This window comes from Siphateles boraxobius, unplaced genomic scaffold (assembly GCF_051911475.1).
Source record: "Siphateles boraxobius isolate OS27281-9 unplaced genomic scaffold, OSU_SipBor_1 6, whole genome shotgun sequence".
Taxonomy (NCBI): domain Eukaryota; kingdom Metazoa; phylum Chordata; class Actinopteri; order Cypriniformes; family Leuciscidae; genus Siphateles; species Siphateles boraxobius.
Genome location: NW_027509186.1, coordinates 14,848,362 through 14,870,229, shown reverse-complemented (window position 1 = coordinate 14,870,229; position 21,868 = coordinate 14,848,362). Strand labels below are relative to the sequence as shown.

General features: G+C 39.9%; 1 protein-coding gene across 6 annotated transcripts in view; it reads left to right on the top strand.

The window, feature by feature from the left end:
- Positions 1-6,643: 6,643 nt before the first annotated feature.
- robo2 (roundabout, axon guidance receptor, homolog 2 (Drosophila)) overlaps positions 6,644-21,868 on the top strand; it is a 516,011-nt gene continuing 500,786 nt past the window's right edge. For 3 of the 6 annotated variants that reach the window (XM_077207775.1, XM_077207769.1, XM_077207773.1), the window contains exons 1-2: positions 6,644-6,800; positions 20,365-20,496. In XM_077207775.1, the coding sequence (XP_077063890.1) occupies positions 20,379-20,496 (118 nt within the window). In that variant the 5' untranslated portion in view covers positions 6,644-6,800; positions 20,365-20,378. Of the gene's footprint in view, positions 6,801-20,364; positions 20,497-21,868 lie in introns of those variants that run through there. The other 3 variants (XM_077207780.1, XM_077207768.1, XM_077207758.1) reach the window with 3 other exon arrangements.

Genomic DNA, 21,868 nt, shown 5'->3' with positions numbered 1-21,868 from the left:
AAAATAGCGAGCAGCTCTCTCATGTCAGCTTGAAAGGTGAATCCAGAAAGTAACAATGGTTGTGCAAGACCTGTTTAGTGATTTTGTGCCTCTGTACCAGCCTTGTTTTTGTCTACTGATGTATCATCTTGTTCTGGGAATTAGCCTGTGCCACCCACTCAGCACCAATAACAGAAATGCTCCCCAAGGAGAACACTCATTAGCACACAGTACTGTTGCATTTCATTTGGTTAATTACAGTTCAAGTTCTGCCTTTATAATGTGACTTTTGTGGCTTGATACATTATTGAACTCTAATAATATTTAATGATTCAAGCTATACCTTGAAATATTGGGGGAAAATGGGGAACATTACTTTTAAAAGTGATGTTACAATTAGTGCTGTCAAATTGATTAATCGAGATTAATCGCATTTTAACATACAAGATTGTGTTTATATAATGCACAATGTGTGTGTGTGTGTGTGTGTGTGTGTGTGTGTGTGTGTGTGTGTGTGTGTGTGTGTGTGTGTGTGTGTGTGTTTATGTATACCATATCAATTTTGATATTTTTATATTATGACACTATAGTTAATTTATGTAAGTGATAGTGACATATTATACCCAAAATTTCTTCATACAGTGGACTACCAGTAAAATGTATAAAAATTTGGGACCAAAAGTTATTAAGACACTTTGACCTGACCATGTTTTGCTTAAATGTTTTTTCTTTAATTGCTAATGCAACCATTTTACACCGCAGGCTAAACAAAATGAAGCATTGCTTGGTCATTGGTTGACCTAAATTGGTATTATCTATAATTGTGTACTTAAATTTAACAGCTGACAGCTATTCGATCTGTGAGACAGTCTAACAGAAGGATGGTCAAAACCAGTGAAATATAAACTGATTTGATAACTCTGAGTTCTTGTTATATTTTATTATCATTTTATAAACTATAGCGAATAAACTGTGAAAATGTGAGAAATGTTGAAGGTATCTGAATACATTTTGGTTTGACTGTACACACACACACACACACACACACACACACACACACACACACACACACACACACACACACACACACACACACACACACACACACACACACACACACACACACACACACACACACACACACACTATATAAACACAAACTTTTATGTCAGATGTGATTAATCGTGATTAATCGATTTGACAGCACTAGTTACAATATGGTGTTACTCCCTAAAAAATAAACTAATTACATTACTTAACTCCTTTTTATGGAAAGTAATGTTTTAACTGATATGTTCTTTTTTGCAAGTGTTCAACACAGTAATGCATTCAAGAACACAGTCTATATAACATACACTGTAATTTTCTTTTAAAAACACATTTAGAATATTATCATATTCTGAACACTTAGAATATTTCCTGACCCTAGAGCTATGAATAGCATACAAAAAAAATAAAAACAACTATTGTACAAAAATTGTTCTATTGAAAGTGGAAAGTAATGTGTTTTACACAATTTGCATGAATGAATACATTAGGACTACAAGTGTCTACATAAGAGAGAGTATTTTAAAAATGTTTAACCAAATTAATTAAACTGAAAAGTAATGAGCATTTTAAAAAAGTAACACAAATTTTAATGTGTAAATGTATAAAGTAATGAGTTAATTTACTTGTTACATCAAAAAAGTAATCGGACCACATAATCTGACTACTTGTAATGCATTACCCCAACACTGACCATCGATCTATAGTACAAGACAGCATATTAGGTTCTCTGCTACCACAATACATGTGCTGGCATTGCTTTCCAGCTTGTCAAACTTGGTTTAAGTTAAACTTATCTGGACTTGATTAGCATGGGACGGGTTTCTCTGAAAGCACACAAGCAAAAGCATTAATCATTAAAGAGCCATGTCGCCTCCATCCCAGTCGTCATGATAATCAATTGATTATGACCCTTTGCCACTTCTCTTACCGGCCTAATTTCGAGAAGTACACCCTACGTCCTTTAGAATGTGGCAAATTAATTACCCCGATGGAGTCTGGTGGCCCTGTCAAACCCCGTCTGGACCCACGCTCCGCTGCGGCAGCTGACAGCCTTTGCAATTCTAATGAGTGCTCATTCATCAGCCTCTGACGGCTGGACAATCCACTAGATGTTTAAATCTGCTGATAATATCAAAAACATGCACTTGCCATAATCCGCAAATTATTACTTAACTGTCGATCATATTAGTTTAAACGTAAACAAGATTTATAGGGCTACTCTGCACAGTTCTCATGCATTTATTAAAAAAAAAAAAATCTTCCACAGAGATTTTACAGAGATTCTTCAAGTAGTTAACGGTTCATTTTAGAGCAATTCCAGTGGTTTTCTCTTTAGGACACAATGGTTTAATGCAATTTCTGCTGTTATTAATTGGTTTACATTTACTTGCATTGCACTACCATCAGTCTTGCTTGGAAGGTAATGATGATTAATGCATTGGCTTGTTCAATATAAGACGTGTAAACCATGGCTTCGTTTTTTCATAGTGTTTCAGTCTCTCATGTTGGAGAGACTGATTAAGAAGTTGTGTTGCTGTTGTTGAATTGGGGATAATTGCTTTGTTTCTGATTAACATTGCAACTCAAGAAAGGCAAAGTGGAGAATGGAATAACGTGGTGCCCTTATTATGCTACTTTAAAGGCTCATAATGTTGTTTTGGTGTCTCCTAAAACAGGTTTACGTGCATCAAATGTAAAAAAAAAATAGTTCTAAAAAAGTTTTCTCATAATTTACATTGCACATCATCACATTTTTCAATGATTCTCAACCGACTCAATGGGTGAATCAGTCTCTCTAAATCCCTCCTTTCCGAGAGCCTGCTCTGCTCTGATTGGCCAGATGGCCCAGTCTGTTTTAATTGGTCTACCACGTGGAAGCTACATGCTATTACCATAACTGAAAATCAGCTCTGTCCAGAGGCAATTTTACACACTTTAAAGACAGTAACGATGACGTCGATTTTACAATATCAATCCGAGCACAAGTCCGATGCTGAAACATTGGAAGAACTAGTTATTCAACCCGAACCTCTATCGCAAGGTACATTATGAGATGTTGCAACTGTAATTCCTCACCATCAGCATTAACAAGTGCATGTCCATCAACAAACCGATGTGTATTTTTCTAAGTTATTGCAATGACCTGTACCAATAACTGTATCAATAACGGTGCATATGTTTGCCCGGCACTAACGTGAATGACTGATGTAACAAACATTTGGAAAACAAATCCATCCTTTATTTTTACTCAAAATAGTAAAAACAACAGACAATCTGCCTTAATAGACAGCTTTATGTAATAGTAGCCCACAGCTGATTAGCAGAAGTATTTCAGTAAGACAGTAGTAACGCGAGTTAGCAGGTTAGCTGGAAACTTACACAATAAAACACTAAAGTATTTTGAACACCCGGTAGAAAATATATACATCAATAATTATTCATACTTACAGGTTGTGATTCTGAGGAGCAAGCTGGTCCAAATTAACTGGGTACTGACCATCTTTCAAGAGCAAGCAGTTTACGAATCCTACGTTGAACTTTAAGAAGTAGTCGTCAGAAAAATGACATTTGAGGGCTGGTCAAGTTGTTCGCGAATGGACAACGTGCAACATAGTCGGGCGTTATGCAAATTAATCTTCTAGTGACGTATAACCTAAATCAGTTGGATTCGAATGAAAAACGACTTGGCAGTTCAGAGTCGATTTTTTCTTTTAGGAGACAATAACCTTATTTATCGTGCACTTTCAATTCTACCACTTTGCAGAATGTTTACATTCATAAACAGCTATATTGCACACTGCATGAAAGGGAATCATGCAGTGTGCAATATAGAGTCATGCAGTGTGCAATGTAGAGTCACAAATGATTTGCTCTTATCAACCGATCGTGGTTGTATCTCTATAGTGTTACTCGATCTTAGTGCTGCATTTAACACTATCAACCACAACATTCTTTTAAACAGACTCAAAAATTATGTTGGCATTAGTGGAATTGCACTCGTTTAAATCATACTTATCTGACGGTTATCAGTTTGTAGCAGTAAATGAAGAGATGTCTCATCGATCAAAAGTTCAGTATGGTGTACCACAAGGCTCAGTACTAGGACTGTTGCTGTTCACTCTGTACATGCTACCCTTGGGAGATATCATTAGGACGCATGGCATTAGTTTTCACTGTTATGCTGATGATACTCAGCTCTATATTTCTTCACACCCTGACGAAATTTACGGAAAATTAACGGAATGCATAGCTGATATAAAAAAACTGGATGACTAGTCCTACTACTTAATTCTGAAAATACAGAGATAATTATTTGACAAAAAACTTCCTCACGTAATAACATAGAATACTGTCTAACACTTGATGGCTGCTCTGTCAAGTCCTCGTCGTCGGTTAGGAACCTGGGTGTGCTCTTTGATACCAATCTTTCATTTGAAAGTCACGTGTCTAGTATCTGTGAAACCGCATTTTTTCATCATAAAAAAATATATCTAAATTACGTCATATGCTCTCAATTAAAAATGCAGAACAATTAGTTAATGTATTCATGACATCAAGGCTAGATTATTGTAATGCTCTCTGGGTGGTTGCCCTGCACGTTTATTACATAAACTACAGCTGGTCCAAAATGCAGCCGCTAGAGTTCTTACCAGAACCAGGAAGTATGACCATATTAGCCCGGTTCTGTCAACACTGCATTGACTCCCTATTAAACATTGTATACATTTTAAAATATTGCTGATTACTTACAAAACACTAAATGGTTTAGCTCCCCAGTACTTGAGCGAGCTCTTAACACATTATAGTCCTTGACGTCTATTGCGATCTCAAAATTCTGGCCAGTTGATAATAGAATATCAAAATGGACTGCTGGCGGTAGATCCTTTTCCTATTTAGCACCAAAAATCTTCCTAACATTTTCCGGGAAGCACAAAACACATTGTAGACTAAAAACACTAGAAACACATCTCTTTGGCTTAGCATACACATAACACATTATAGACTTCTATAATTCAATGTTAGGCTTAATTGTTTAGATCAGCCAGAACCGGGAACACTTCTCATAAATCCTGAAGTACTTGGTACATCAAAAGAAGGATGGCGTCTATGCTAATATTAGTCTCTCTGTTTATCCCGAGGTTTACCGCAGTCCGCAGGATCCCAGCCGTATCCAGATCTGATGAAGGACCATCCCATGGACACGACGACAACGCATCACTGAAGCGCCAGCCTCATCAGCCCTGTGAAGGCCTCATGGAAACCTCAACAAACTCGTCTCCATACCGGCGTGATGCCTCCGACCCCCAACCAGATGGAACTGAATAAATATTGTGAAAGTTCTGATCAGATCTGACTTCTGACCTATAATGCTGCCTAAATCAAGGTTTTTTTCTCCATTCTGTCACTGATGGAGTTTTGGTTCCTTGCCACACCCTGAAGTCCTGGAGTTTCTTTTGTTCTTGTATTTTCCTGAAGTTAATTTTGTAAATAAATCTACTACTTTGAAGTTCCTGCATCCTCGTCTTCAGCTACCTGCACACACCCTGACAGTTGGGGACATTTAATTTTATATTTAACAATATTATTACAACATTATTTTCCTTTTATCTCTGTAAAGCTTCTTTGAAACAATCTGTATTGTAAAAAGCACCTATATAAATAAAGGTGAATTGACTTGACTTGAAGGATATCTCATGATAAATTTTTATTCTGTTATAGTTGTTAAAGGCCTAATTTTATTTGAGTTGTATTTATTTATTTATTTTAGCTCTTTATTTTATATAGGCTAATTTATATAAAATTAACTTGTTTTTGTAATGTAAATGTGGCTTATTCAAAGTTCCAGATATTAGTGATGAAAGCATTTTTATGTTATGTAGGCTTATTTATACAATAATAAAGTATTTGAATGCTTCTCCTTTTAAATATGGCCAAATTGTGGTACTATACACTTTTTTTGGCCAGGTTTAAAATGTAACAGTTTTTATTTTGAAAACAATATGTACCAGGTCTCTGCTCCATCTCTTTACCCATCAATAGCTCATTTGCCTGAAAAATGTTGAATACCCCTTTTTAAGATCTTACAAGGTTACTGATTATTTTCAAAATCAGACAAAATCAGACAAAGCTACATAGGTAAACATTTCCCCCAGAGAATCAAACCCATGACCTTGATGTTGCTAGCACATTTCTGTAACAGTTGAGCTTCACTTCACTCAAAGAATAGCTGTTTCAATTGAATGGCTCCCCTCCAGAGAACCGCTCCAAGCAGGAATCGTGTAAGTATTCAAGCCAAACATTAAATACATTTAAAGGCAAGTTAATTTGAGAGTGAGACAGGCCGGCACAAATCCGAAACAATGAGTCTGAAGGAAGCTGTGCAGATGCAGGCCCACCTAATCAAATTGCTTTCATTAAGTCTGTTGAAATGACAGAAGCTTTTACTTCACTTCTATTGGATTACCAGGAATGCAGCTCTCTTATGACAATCTGCATTATCGAAACAATGTCTCTCCTCCTCCTTTACTCTATTTTGCCTTATCTCTCTCTCTCTCTCTCTCTCTCTCTCTCTCTCTCTCTCTCTCTCTCTCGAGCTCCTTCTCTCCCTCGCTTTGCAGATGGGATGAGCCTGGGAGGAAGGCAGAGTGCTTTGCCAGTTGTGTGTGAGAGAGGGCAGGAATTCCAACCGTGCGAACTATTCCGAGAGCACGGGGAATAATACATCGCAAATGCGTTTTCAAGCTATGCTTTGAAGACACCTGCTGATAGAGGTAAGCTAGGCGAGAGGAACTTCATCTATGTCTGTGCATGTGGGTTAGTGTGTTTGTCACATGGCGTGTTGATGGAAGTCAGTCACAGTGCTCTCACATTAGTCTTACATTACTGTTGAGTGCACTTTAGAGTGTATATTATGTGTTATTCAATATCATTCATACAGTACATAATCTGGCAGTTTTTTGCTTTGGTACATATCAACTTTCACTGTTGGACTTTATGCAAATCCATGTTCAGTCTCTGTAAGTATAGGGTGAAATCAGTTTGAATGGGACACAACCTGAATTCATATGAAGACAAAGCATCTTGACGGATCTGGTGTATTAAAGAACCAACTGTTTTCTCGAATTTCAGAGTCTTGGCCAGATTCTGCTCACCTCTGTGGTTATACTAAGACATTTGCTAGTTGTTGTTTTTTTTCTTTCTTTATAAAACTCTCGCATAGGGCCAAGATTTGCAAAGGTTCCAGAATTACAGTACATACTTTTATACTTTATCTGTCCCTTTTAAGGGAAATTTGTATTGGGCAATACAGATGAAGCTGCATAACAAGATCCTCACACCAATAACACACACAGTCACACAGTTGTGTCCTTTTTTCGCTAGAGTTTAACAGCCAAAGGAATAAAATCATTTTTATAGTGGTTGTATCTAAACCTTGGGGTACAAAAACTTCGACCAGATGGAAGTGGTTCGAATTCTGAATTGAGCACATGAGAAGGGTCCAGGGTCATTTTCCTTGCCTGTTTAAAAGTAATTTTGTTGAATATAGACTGTAAACCCCCAGACCAACCCTTCATTGCCGTACTCACCAAACGGTTCAGCTGAGATTCAAGGGTCAGATTACCAAAACAGGCCGCTATACACAGTAAGATGGATTCAGTACAGGCATGATAAAACAGCAACATGACCCTCTGAGCAACTCCAAAAAGTCTGAGCCTCTGTAAAAAGTAAAAAAAAATTTGTTGCACCTTTCAACACAGATTATCCACATGCACCTCCCATGAAAGTTAATTATCAATAAGTATACCTAAGTATGTGTATTAAGCAACCTGTCTAATGGGCTCATTGTTGATCATGATAGGTGGTTTTCTACAATCATTTCCTCTGATTTTCTAACATTAATTACAAAACTGTGTTCTTTACTCCATGTAACAAAGTCTGTAATCTGCAGTATAATTTTGAATGTATTTATCCTTATACAGAAGACCAAGAATGGCAGTATCATATGAAAATTTGACAACAGTATACAAAGGATGGTGACTCCTATACTTATTGGTGTACAGTGTAAATAAGAGTGGACCTACACTCTGCTTGACTCTAACTTGTTGATTCCTACCAGTAAGAAATGCATTGAACCATTTGATGCAATATGGACTGACAGCAAAACAATTTAGTTTGGAGAGCATAAGGTGTGGCTGTGCGGTATTAAAAGCAGAGCTCAGATCAAGAAAAAATATGCATGGTTATAGAACAGTTTGTTGCTTGGAGACACGTAAGCCTTGTTGATTTGGCTTCTTTTGGAACTATTTTCATTGGTGGAAGTAGAAAAAAAAGGTTGCTGATACTCACTCTCACTGATATTGCTTAAAATGTCTTGTCTGGGTTCTGATCTGGCTTCAATATAGTTATGACACAAAACATCTGTTCACCATATGCAGTGATTCATATTGTGTGTAAAGTGTATTTTTTGCATGGTGTCATTTTCTCATGTCAGAGACTCTTTCAGTGGAAGTAGACCTCTTGATTAATTTGCTTAAAATAACATTTTAAATATTATTATTATACATACATATAAATATGAATCATATTTATTATTTTAATTTGTTTTAGTTCTTTATTTAGGCTAATTTAAATAATATTGGCTTTTTTTTTAAATGTGGGCTAATTCAGATATTAGTGATTAATGCATTTTATTTTATTATGTAGGTGTATTTATATAATATTAACTTATTTGATGTATCTTTTTCATCACAGATATCCCAGATATTAGTGATAAATGTGTTTTATTTTATTATAGGATTACTTATATAATATTAGCTTATTTATTTTAATATATATCTTTTTAAATGTGGACATATTTAACATCCCAGATAATGTATTAGTGATTATTAATGAATATGATTTTATTATTTAGGTTTATTTATATAGCATTATCTTATTTTTTATGCATCTCTTTTTAAATGTGGGCTTATTCAACATCCCATATATAAGTAATGAATGCAGTTTGAATGAATGCATTTTGATTTTGTTCTGTTTTGATTTGTAGTTTTATTTATATAATATTAGCTTACTTTTAATTAATCCCTTTTTAAATGTGGGCTGATTCAACATTCCATATATTAGTGATGAATGCATTTTATTTCATTTTGTTTTATTGTATTTTGTATCAAAAAAACAAACTAAAAAATAAAATACCAAAAGAGACATTTCCATCATTGCCTAATGCAAGAACACCTTAATTTAAGCTGGGGGAAAATGTTTTACAAATCATGATAAATACTCACAGCATGTCAAGCTTACAGCAGAGGAGAATTTAATTGGTTTGTGTCAACATCACCATTGAAGATCTCCTCTCTGTTGAGTGAGGCGTCTAACGGTTTTGTGATTTGGCAGAGGCCTGCCACGCTCAGGAGAGTTTGCCGAAATCCACGGTGGCACACTTGCCCTCCAAGACCTCGACTGTGTTTTTTTCTTTTCTTTTTTTTTTCTGTCTTGGCACTCCGAGGCTCCCACATAATTACATTCTGACAGGCCGATGGACAGCACGTCTTCTGCGTCCACACCTCCACAGCGTGAACCGATCCAACAGCGTTCAGAACCACGGACAGCTCCTTACACATATCCTGACGTGACAAGATAAAAGCCATGTAATTGTGGGTGCCTGTAAGGCTGTCGTTATGCAGAACAGCCCGTTCGATGGCTAATCTCAAACAGGTTGTTGTGTTTGAGAGCCGTGGCGCATGTTGATCTAGCAGACAGAAGGAGGAGGAGGGGGGGGAGGATGAAAGGAATCCAGGCGCCTGGCTGTAGCCGTCCCACTCTTCACCAATCTGTCTCTCCTGGGCCTGTGTCCAGCACTGCCCCGGACCTCTGAGCAAGAGTCATTGACCACTGCCATCCACGCTGAACTCCAGCCCGACGTGGAAGTAGATATTGATCAGGGGAATTAGTCTTCTCTGTGGCGCCTACTTTTGTCAGTGTAGATGCAGGTTTGAAACGGAATGGTTCTTGTGATATCGACTATACTACAGTAGGATAGAGTTTTAAAGGGTCAGTTAACTGAAAAACTTTAATTATTCAAATTCTTCAAAATCAAATTTGTTGTGTAGCACTTTTCACAACACCCGTTTCAAAGTAGCTTTATGGGAAATCATAATGTTAATGTTTGTAATATCTTAATATCAGCAGATAAGAGCTGGACAATAATATTGTTTACATTTTAAAACTATACATGTAATCAGGCAGTTGAGACATGTTCAATCGCTCTATGCAAGTATACAGTCAGGGTTCTGCGTCTGTGTCTTTGTTTGTCTTGTGCCTAAGCACATGGCTTTCTTTGTGTTGGCCATTTGCTCCTCTTGTACCACTTCCTGGTTTTCCTTTCCCACGCCACCTTGTTTAGTCCTTGTCTGGTCCTTGTTTCACTAACTGTGCTCACCTGATCCTCATGTGCTCTGTTCCCTTTATACTGTGCTCCTTTCCCTCATGTCTCTGCTGGTTCGTTGCATGTGTATGTAGTGGATGAGATTCTTACTTGTCAACTGTTCTTTTAGACAGTGTTTCCTGACACATCTAGCTGTTGCATTTTATTATTTTGAATTTGCTTTAGTCTAGTTCCAGTCTTTTGCTCTAGGTTTTTCAAGCCTTATTTTTTGGTTTCTGTTTTGATTTGGCCTTTCTCTGTTTCACTTTTACATTTGCTTTGTTTCAGAGAGTCTCCACCTATATCTAATCCCTCCCCCTTGAAATGTATATAAACTACAATGTAAAGTTCCCTTAGTTAGACTTGACTTGGGTAAGATTTTGGACGAAGCAGACTACAGCAAATAAATAATCCTGCTTAAAAGATACCCCCAAGTCTCCTGGTCTTCGCTTCTGAGTTTTTCTACACTTAAGAAGAAGAAGGTTTACAACATTCTCCATCTCCTCGATTTTCCATCATAGCCCTGCCCGGGTCGGATCTCATCTGTCTTCCCTTTCTCCTGTTGACTGTCTTGTCCTACTGTTTGGATCATACTCACTCTTAACCATCCCTATTGTGTCTTGTCAATAAAATTCCATCCCTTGTTCATTTTGCATCTGGGTCGTCTTTCCCCATAAGACTGCGGTGACAAAACCTGACAGTATACTGTATGCATGCGGATAAAGACACATCCATCTAGGACGATAGGCTAATCTGCTTACATTTTTTGGAAAATCAGGCATGTTGAGATTTGCTGTCTAGTATATTGCTTTATGTGAGTTTACAGTATTTATGCAAGTCAAAATGAGGCCAACTCTATATCCAACTTTATAAATATTATTATTTAAATATTTTTTAGCATTTACGATAGATACGAATGGATATACTTGTTGTATAGGCACATTTGTTAATTATTAATTGTGTTCATTTGAGTTATTAATTTATTGTTGCCATACCGAGAATTATGAAACGTGTGTTTTTTTTTGTTTGTTTTTTTAAATATAAATTTGGTGTAGTCATGACAAGCTAACTACTATTTGGTGATCTGTTAAAGAAATGTGCAGGTCTTTATTTTTCATGCAGTTACAATGAAAGAGATTAAAAAAAACACATCATTAATCAGTGCTGGTCAACTTTATTATACTGAATACTCGATTCTGATTGCCTGCAGGGAGTGAAGTAAAACGGGTAGTTCCAAGTCCGTTCTATCACCGTTCTGTATAAATTAATGCTTTAATAGCGCACATACGCGTACATACATCACCACACACAGAGTTCGTATATCGTGATACGCGCACACACAAGCAGGAAGACAGAAACTTGTCAACGCTGCCTCGCGAGTTTAAGCTCACGACTGAATCGCTATATTATTTACTCAGCAAGGAGGTTGTAACATCGCCTTACAAATAAATAAATAAATAAATAAACTCACAGCTTCAGCGGGGGACACACGTCATTGCTGGTAGAAATACCTGCACTGTATAATCAAATAAATTTTAACTTTACCACACTACTTTATCTCGTGTTAGTAAGTAGAGACAGAGGAGTGGTAGCTGAGAAGACAAACTATCATCATTCTAACATGTCCATAATTTAGCGCTGCAAACATCATTGACAGCTTGATTGTCAATGATGGCAAATGACCATGGTATAGGGATAATACACGGCTAGCTGTGCTTTAAACACTTTGAATACACTCCGCTTTGTATCGGGTAGTTCTTTGCATTGATCGTGGAATAAAATTGTTTAATGTAGCCTACACTGCTAGCCGTGGTTTACACCTTATTAACAATTGAAAAAAAAATCTCAAATTTTAAAAAATAGAAATATTAAGATAATTGTATTATTATTATTTTTTTAAATGCAGTTTAAGAGCAGAAACTTTCAAACTGCAAAAAAAAAAAAAAAAAAAGAAAAAGGAAAGAAAAATGACATTAAAGTATAACAATATCACTTTGTTCATGTTTATTTCAGTATCCGGACCAGCCCAATATTGAATTAGACAATGGTCAATCGAACCCGTTACCCGGGTCTGTTATATATTTTCCCTTATTTATATTTTTATTTTCTGGCCAATTTTACAGTGGTCTTGGACACCTAGCAGTGTGAATCTGATCTATAAAAGCCATAATTGTTGGTTATGTCACAGTCATCAGCAATTTGCAGTCAGCCACAGCCATTTCTGTGACTGCTACTGTCCAGTAAATTAGAGGTTATAGAGATAAAATATACAGTATTATACTGGTCATGTGATCTCAACAGCGGCTCCCATGAGGGGAACTGCTTTATATAAAATACAGAAACTTTTATTAAACTACTAAAAGACAGGCCTACTTTATTTAAAAAAGTATTTTAGACATATTTTTAAAAGTACCATTATTATTAATATTAATGGTGTTACGTTATGTTTAATGCGCATTCTGTCAATGTTCTAACTGTAAAAATAGTCTCTTTCATTTCTTCATTCTCAGTAATGCTTAGTCTTGACTTTTGTATATGCAAATATCTGTGCTTTAATTCCAGCCAAGGAGCTATTGATGGAGAAATAACTTAAATAGTTACGATATGAAATGAAAGCTTATTGATTTTATTTACCCTTTGCTACAAGGCAAGCATGTCGTGAAGTGTAAGGGTGAGTGATGGCAAAGTGAAAGTCAGGCATTATACATCACTGGTCTGACGGACACAGACTGAGAATACGTGAAAGAGAGAATATCTGACAGACTGACAAGCATATCAGACAGCTAGTGGAGAGAAATCAACAAAAATCCATAACGTCTCGGTTACGTATGTAACCCTAGTTCCCTGATAGGGAACGAGACGCTGCGTCAAACGCTGCGGGAACGCCCCTGCGTTGTGCGTCATGAAGCACGTATGGAATCAGCCCAATGGAGAGATGAAACGTCATAGGCGGGTGACGTCATCGACCAGGAAACTATAAAGCACCCCAAAAACACAAGCGCATTAGCTTCTGATAGGCTTGAAGGAAGCGCTAACGGGAGTGCCGGGAGTATGGCGGAGCGACGCAGCGTCTCGTTCCCTATCAGGGAACTAGGGTTACATACGTAACCGAGACGTTCCCTTTCAAGGGAACTTCGAGCTGCGTCAAACGCTGCGGGAACGCGAATACCCACGTCGCCATAGGACCAAATGACCGTCATGTGAGACTAGCGCACAGAGGACGAGAGCACCTGTGCCCCAGGGGTAGAGCTTAAGTCTAGGTCATAGAACTTAATAAAAGTATGCGGTGAAGACCATCCAGCCGCATCACAAACATCACTCAGGGAAACCCCCGACAAAAGAGCTTTAGAAGCAGCCATACTCCTGGTAGAGTGAGCTCGGACAACCAAAGGTGAAGGCTGGCCAGCCGACTCATAAGCAAGTGAGATAGCCTCAACCACCCACTTGCTCATTCTCTGTTTAGACGCCGGACACCCTTTCCTGGGTGGCCCGAAACATACAAAAAGTTGTTCTGATTTCCTCCACAGGGCAGCTCTGTGGACATAAGCGTCTAATGCCCTAACAGGGCAGAGTGAATTAAGTTTCTCCTGGTCCGATGACATAAATGGAGGAGGACAGAAAGCCTGCAGAACCGTAGGTCTAACAATATTAGTAGGAACCTTAGGAACGTAACCTGGTCTAGGATGCAGAAAAGCTTTAACCATGCCAGGTGCAAATTCCAGGCACGAGGGTGAAACCGACAGAGCCTGCAAATCTCCGATTCTTTTTAGTGAAGAGATAGCAAGCAAAAAGATAGTCTTAAAAGTGAGAAACTTCTCGGGAACTTCTTCGATAGGTTCAAAAGGAGCTAGGGAAAGACCTTCTAATACAATGGCCAGATCCCAAGTCGGCACCCTCGTACGAACTGCTGGCCTCAGCCTCAAAGTGCCACGGAGGAAACGAGTTATAAGCGGGTGTCTCCCAAGAGAAACTCCACTGAAAGGGACGTGGTAAGCAGCTAGTGCCGCCACATACACCTTTAGTGTGGAGGGGGATAACCCTGTGGAGAAGCGCTCCTGCAGGAATTCCAGCACTGCACCCACTGGGCAGTTAACTGGGTCCTGCAGGTGTTCTCCACACCAAGAAGTGAAAAGTTTCCACTTCAAGGCATAAAGCTTCCTCGTGGATGGAGCTCTGGAGTTAAGAATGGTCTCAACAACCTCGGTTGAGAGACCGGAGTCTATGAGCTGGGCCCCCTCAGAGGCCAAGCCCACAGTTTCCACAATTCTGGGCGGGGGTGAAGTATCGTGCCCCCCGCCTGGGAGAGTAGATCCCTCCTGACCGGGAGCTCCAAAGGAGAACCGTCCAGGAGAGAAATCAGGTCCGCAAACCATACTCGGGCCGGCCAGAACGGGGCTACTAGTAGTAGACTGACCCCGTCCCGGCGGACCCTCTCCAGAACTCCTGGTAACAGAGCAATCGGGGGAAAGGCGTACAGACGTGACCTCGGCCACGGCTGCACCATAGCATCCAACCCCAGGGGGGCTGGAAGAGTGATGGAGAACCACCGATGACAATGAGTGGTCTCCTTGGAAGCGAATAGGTCCACCTCGGCGCGACCGAAACTCAACCAAAGGAGCTCCACCACCTCGGGGTGGAGTCTCCATTCCCCTGGCCTCGGCCCCTGCCTCGACAGGGAGTCTGCTACCACATTCAAATACCCAGGGAGATACATTGCTCTCAGAGATAGTAGCTTCCCTTGGGACCACAGGAGGATCTGACGGGCCAACTTGTAAAGCCGGCGAGACCGCAGGCCCCCCTGATGATTTATATAAGAGACCACCGACGTGTTGTCTGATTGAACTAACACATGATGGCCTCTCAGGTCTGTTAGGAAGTGTTTCAGAGCCTGAAACACAGCCAACATCTCTAGACAATTTATGTGCCACGAAAGATGATGATCCTGCCACAGACCTTGGGCTGGGCGACCACTCATGACCGCCCCCCACCCTGTGAGGGAAGCATCCGTCGTTAGCGTTATGCGACGACAAAGAGCCCCCAGCACAGGACCTTTGGATAGGAACCAAGTTTCTCTCCACATGACCAGAGCACGAAGGCAGCGCCGCGTGACTTTGAACGTGCGGAGCGGATTTCCCCTCGGGGAGAATCCCTTAGTCCTGAGCCACCACTGTAGCGGTCTCATGTACAACAGGCCGCAAGGTATAACGTTGGACGCTGCTGCCATCAGACCCAACAGTCTCTGAAACTGCTTGACAGTGAGTAGCTGGCCTAGCTTCACTTGTTTCACAGCTGAGAGAATCGAAGCGATGCGGGTCGGAGAGAGTCGCGCCCGCATCGATACCGAATCCCAAACGACACCCAGAAAAGTGGTCTTCTGGGAAGGAGATAATACACTTTTCTTTGCGTTCAGCCTCAACCCCAACTTTCTGATATGAGCGAGGACGACATCTCGATGCCGAACCGCCATCTGCTCGGTCTGAGCTAAAATCAACCAATCGTCGATGTAATTGAGAATACGAATGCCCTGAAGCCTCAGAGGCACTAGTGCTGCATCCATGCATTTCGTGAAAGTGCGGGGAGATAAAGCTAGGCCAAACGGAAGAACCCTGTACTGGTACGCCTCGCCCCCGAAGGCGAACCTCAGGAACTTCCTGTGTTGTGGAAGGATGGACACATGGAAGTATGCGTCCTTCAGATCTATCGTGACAAACCAGTCCTCGGACCTGATTTGAGACACGATCTGCTTGATAGTGAGCATCTTGAATTTTAGCTTCCCTACCGAGCGATTCAATATGCGCAGGTCTAAAATTGGACGCAACCCCCCATCCTTCTTTGGAACGATGAAATATCGGCTGTAATAACCTGACTCCAAACTGGGAGGAGGAACCCGTTCTATAGCCTCTTTTTGAAGGAGCGTTTTCACCTCTTGTTCCAATACCAGAGCCTGCTCGGGGCCCACCACTGTGTGCAGAACCCCTCTGAATTTTGGTGGACGACACCTGAACTGGATAGCATAACCCTTTTCTACTGTCTGCAGGACCCAATGAGATATTTTTGGAAGGCTTTTCCACTCTGCCAGAAATTCTACTAAGGGTACCAGCCTCTCGAGACTGGCCTCTGGTGTAACTTGAGCAGCAGACGCAGCGCCCTGTAACGGCGCACCGGCAGGGAACAACTGGTCTGACCGCTCTGAGACCCTCCTCAGAGGGAGCGAGCGTCCCTCGGGAAAGCGCTCGCTGGGATCGTCTGTGCCCCGGCATAAAGGCGGGGTTGGCAGAACGAGCCCCTGAGGGCACCGAGGAGGAATGGGCACCGTAAAAAGAGGTGAACACCTTTCCGCCTCGGTGGGGACCACCCTCAGCATCCTGAACGGCTTGGCGTCAGGACTTCTTCTTAGCCGAAGCCTTCTTAGCCAATATAACTGTCCTCAGATCAGTTCTACTGGGAGAAGGCTTCGGCTGAGAGTGTCGCGGCTGAGCCCACTGTCCAGCAGGGGGAGCACGAGACGCGACACTCTGCCTCTGCTGCGCTCTATGTGATGAGCTCGAAGACGGCCGGGGCTGCTCCCGCCCAGCAGCCCCAGGGACATGAACTTTAAGGGGAAGAAACTTTTTAAAAGCTGCAGTTTGTTTCTTTTCTTCTTGGAATTTATCGATAACTGAATTCACAGCATCACCAAACAACCCCATGGGAGAAAGAGGAGCATCTAAAAGAAAAGCTTTTTCTCTCTCTTTAATATTAGTCTGATTTAACCACAAATGTCTTTCTGCGGCCACCAGAGCTGCCATAGAACGACCCATTAATTTGGCCGATTCTCTGGTGGCACGCAGGGATAAATCAGCAGCCTGACGCAGTTCGCGAACTACGTCAGTACTGACCTCCTCACTCTCACTCATGTCCCTTAGCAGATCAGCCTGGTATGCCTGCAAGATTGACATAGTATGCAGACATGACGCAGCCTGACCTGCTGCCGAATATGCTTTACCCACCAAAGCCGAAGTGTTTCTTAAAGGCTTGGTGGGTAATGCCGGTGCCTTAAAAGATGATGCTGCTTCGGGGGAGAGATGGCTCGCAAGCGTCTCTTCCACACGAGGCAACGCACCATAACCATGAGCCTTGGCTCCCATAATATTAGCGTATGTTGAAGTCTGGGGACTAAACACTCTATATGACACCGGTTTTCTCCATGATTTCGACACCTCGGTGTGGAGATCATGGAAAAACGGCAGGCACCGGCGTGGAGGCTGCACACGTGACGGCAAAAATCTCTCATCCAACTTTGATTTAGAAACAGACTCCTGTCTAGTCACTGGCCATTCAATATTAAGTTTTTCAACAGCTCTTGTTAACACCTCCAAAAGCTCATCACTCTCAGGAGTGTGGGGTGGCGAATCCTCCACATCTCCCTCAACACTAACAACATCAAGTTCCTCAGAACTGGATAGCATTGGTGCCTCAGCCCGAGCGGAAGAAACCGCAGCGCGTGCTTCCGAACCCGGGACTGAGGCACTGGATCTCACAGGTGAAGGGAGAGATAAGGCAGAGCCCGTCTCAAACCCCGCTGTGAGATCCATCTGCGATCCCCACGATAAGCGCCGCCGCTCTGCCTCGGCAGAAGCGGGACCCGAACCGCGGGGAGCGCGCACCGAACCGCTCTCCTCAAAGAGCGACCGGCGGGAGCGGAGCGTCCTTAACGGCAAACGCTCGCAATGCTCACAGTCTGCTCCCTCGAGAGCAAACTGGGCATGCTGAACTCCCAAACAAACAACACAAAGATCATGTGTATCCCCGCTCGTTAAATAACGCGAGCAGGGAGGAACACACTTTCTAAACTGCTGTTCGTCCGCCATAATCTCTCAATATATATATATATAGGGATAAATTGTTTGTGTGGTGCAGGGTATGTAAGACAGACAATATCACACAGGGACAGATTCACATGTAGCGCGACTGAAAGCACAGAAGCTAATGCGCTTGTGTTTTTGGGGTGCTTTATAGTTTCCTGGTCGATGACGTCACCCGCCTATGACGTTTCATCTCTCCATTGGGCTGATTCCATACGTGCTTCATGACGCACAACGCAGGGGCGTTCCCGCAGCGTTTGACGCAGCTCGAAGTTCCCTTGAAAGGGAAATGGATTTGTGTTGCATTTACAGTATGCTATTGCTTCGTTCATTTGCATTGCATTAACTGCAATCATTTAGGCATGTTAGGGACTTGCTTACACTAAATTACTACGAATTGTGTGTCTCTGCCACAGCCGACATTGAGGAATGTCTCATACATAACGTGTAGTAACCTCCATTTCATATTGTACTGAGTAATAATTGTGAGCTGCAACTTCTGCCAGTTTTTCACTTAAACCGCACTCCATGTCAGCTGGGCATGTTTTAGTTATTGGCATCATAAAGACATAATACTTCATTAAGTGTAATGGTAACTTCATAAATTTAGGCCTGAATGCGCCTCTACAAACATATCGTTAAAATGTGATGAATTGTTGGTTCATAAAAGCTTTGTGTTTAATGAGTGGGACATTCCAGACCGCAAGTTATATTTCATAGCAGTCGTCTTACTCTCAGTGAATTAAAAAAGAAGGCTTGGCTACGTCTTGCAGGGCGGGAATGTCGCCTCTGATAAATTGTGCGCGACTTTCTTTCAGAATTAGTCCTTGGATATTGAAGTAATCACATATTGGATGCGTCTTACTAAATAAATGTTTTGTAATATCAGAACATGTCTTGACTTTCAGATATCCTTTGAGAAATTAAGAAAAATGGGAATTTATCTTGTAACGAGTCTCAGTTACAGTCATACACTTGTGGTTTTTACATTTTTAACCACTGACACAATGTTCCCAAAACGTAAAAAATGATCTGTAATCTCTTTTATTTAGTACTTGAAATATGAACATTATGAATGTCAGGGCAGCGTAGTGCTGAGGGTACCAGTTTTGGGAAAAGTAACTTTTAAAAGTAGCTAATGCATTACAATATTGCATTACTCCCTAAAAAGTAACTAATTGCATTACTTAGTTACTGTTGTGTATACCTTTTCTCATCTGGACTGGGCTTGCTTGTTTATTTTTTAACAACAACAACAATAACAACAACAACAAAAAGTTATATTTTTGGCAAATCTAAAGGCCCTTTCACACCCAAAGTGAAATTAATAAGTTTTAGGCTGAAGGAAATGCAAATTCACACCTCTACAGTAGAGGGCGCCGCTCAAACAAACCTTCCAGAAATAAAAACAACAACAACAACAACAACAACAACAACAACAACAACAACAACAACAACAACAACAACAACAACAACAACAACAACAACAACAACAACAACAACAACACACATGTGTACCTAAAGTCATTTTGATCATCAAAGGCTTAGGAGCAAATACATAAAAAATACATAGTGTATTTGTGTTATTTAACATATTTAATTTCTGGAAGTTTGCATAATATTCTGAATTTGCATTCCAAAGTTCTTTTAATTAATTTAGATAAATACTGAAATCTGTTTTAGTGCAAGTGAGTAAATGAGTAAAGATATGTTCACATTTATCCTAGATCTATAATAATCATCATGTTCACACACAGCACACACAACGCCTCTGCACTCAACCATGATTTCTCTCAACATGACAGGAGAGCTGTCAGTCAAAACATGAGAAAACAATTTAACATGCGTTACTTATTTTAAAAGTAACAGATGTTTTGTTGTAAATTTAAAACATGTGTTACATGTGTTACTTTACTAGTTAAGTAATCTGATTACATTACTTTTAGTTACTTGTAATGCATTGATCCTAACACTGCTGCTGACAGTAGAATAGTGTTTATTTACTTTGTATTTTTATTGACTGAATTCATTATTTTCAAATTATCGTATTTAATCTTTACTATCTGGCAGTAACCAATGGTGTCATGGCCTTCAACCCAGGCCGAGCGAGATGTGCTGGTGTCCTAGCTGAGCCTCCACTCCTCCTCATTACATGTGTCCTGTGGATCCTGTGCACAGACTCAGTGGATGCTCAAGGACAAGGTAAGAATTCATATTTCTTTATCATTCACGGATGCTTGTTCCTCGAATGTTACAAGCACAAATGCCAAAGTGAATGCGGCAAGAGTATGCTACTACTTTTGTGAAAGTTTGGCCAGATTGACTAAAATGACTGGTGTTGTTTAGTGATGATACTCGACTGTCTTAAAGGAGGATTTTAATCATTATTCTTAAGCTGAAGGTAGAAGGTCATGTAAAAGACTTCTGTTGTGTGTGAATAGATGCAAAAATGCAAAACCTAGATTTTTTGCTGCCTTAGCTATAAAAGAAAACGTGAATTAGACATGCACAAAACTTTTCATTTGTTTTCACACCAGATTTATTTTTATATTGGTTGTATGTCATACTGTATGTCAATTTGTTTCTTATGATACAGCAGCAGGAACAAAGTATGAACACGTTGGTTTTACCGTACTTTTGAATGTCCTGGCAATCATTTATAGTGAACTAAAACATACTTGAATGTCATTTCTATTGAAAATTGGATTTAAATATAGTTTAAATTTTAGGAAAATATTACCAATTTTACTAATATATTAGTAATATTAGGAAAATATTAGTTTATATTAGTAAATATTATCTTTAAATGCAATATCAAATTGTAATCATGTATTTTACATGGGCTATAGTATGTTAGCCAACCAACACATCGAAATAAGTGTACTTAAAAACATGACAAAAGATTATTAAACATGATTTAAAATGCACTTTAAAGTAAAACTATGGTCCCACTTTATATTAAGTGGCTTTAAGTACGATGTACTTACATTGCAATTAATAATTTGATACAATGGACTTATTGTGTACATACATGTTTTTACATTGTACTTAAATTTAAAAATATATTTTGCGTGTAATTACAGCTGTAATTAATTTATGTAATCACATTTGTAATTACAGAGTTGACCCTTCCCTTACACCTTAATCCACCCTCAATAGTAGCACAAGTGTTTTACAATACAACCTGAACACAATACGTACATTGTACTTATTTTTCGATGTAAGTACTTAGTACTTAAAGCCACTTAATATAAAGTGGGACCAAAAGGGTCAATGTGATATTATTACAAAGTGCACTTTTCAAAAGTTACTCAACACATCACAATAAGTGTACTTTTAAAGCATGACAAAATATTAAGAATATTAAAATATTAAGTCAATTATTTCAAATGCACTTTAAAGTAAAACTTTTAATTTGACATTAAAGTGTACTTAAGTGTGTTAAAGACATGGCTTTTGTTTTTTGTTTTATTATGTTCCCCTAGGTGCAATTATAGTATTACTCTATTTTTTTGGAGGCTTAGTCGTCTTGCTCTTGAGGCGGTCATATGCAAACGACTGGTATGTCACTTCG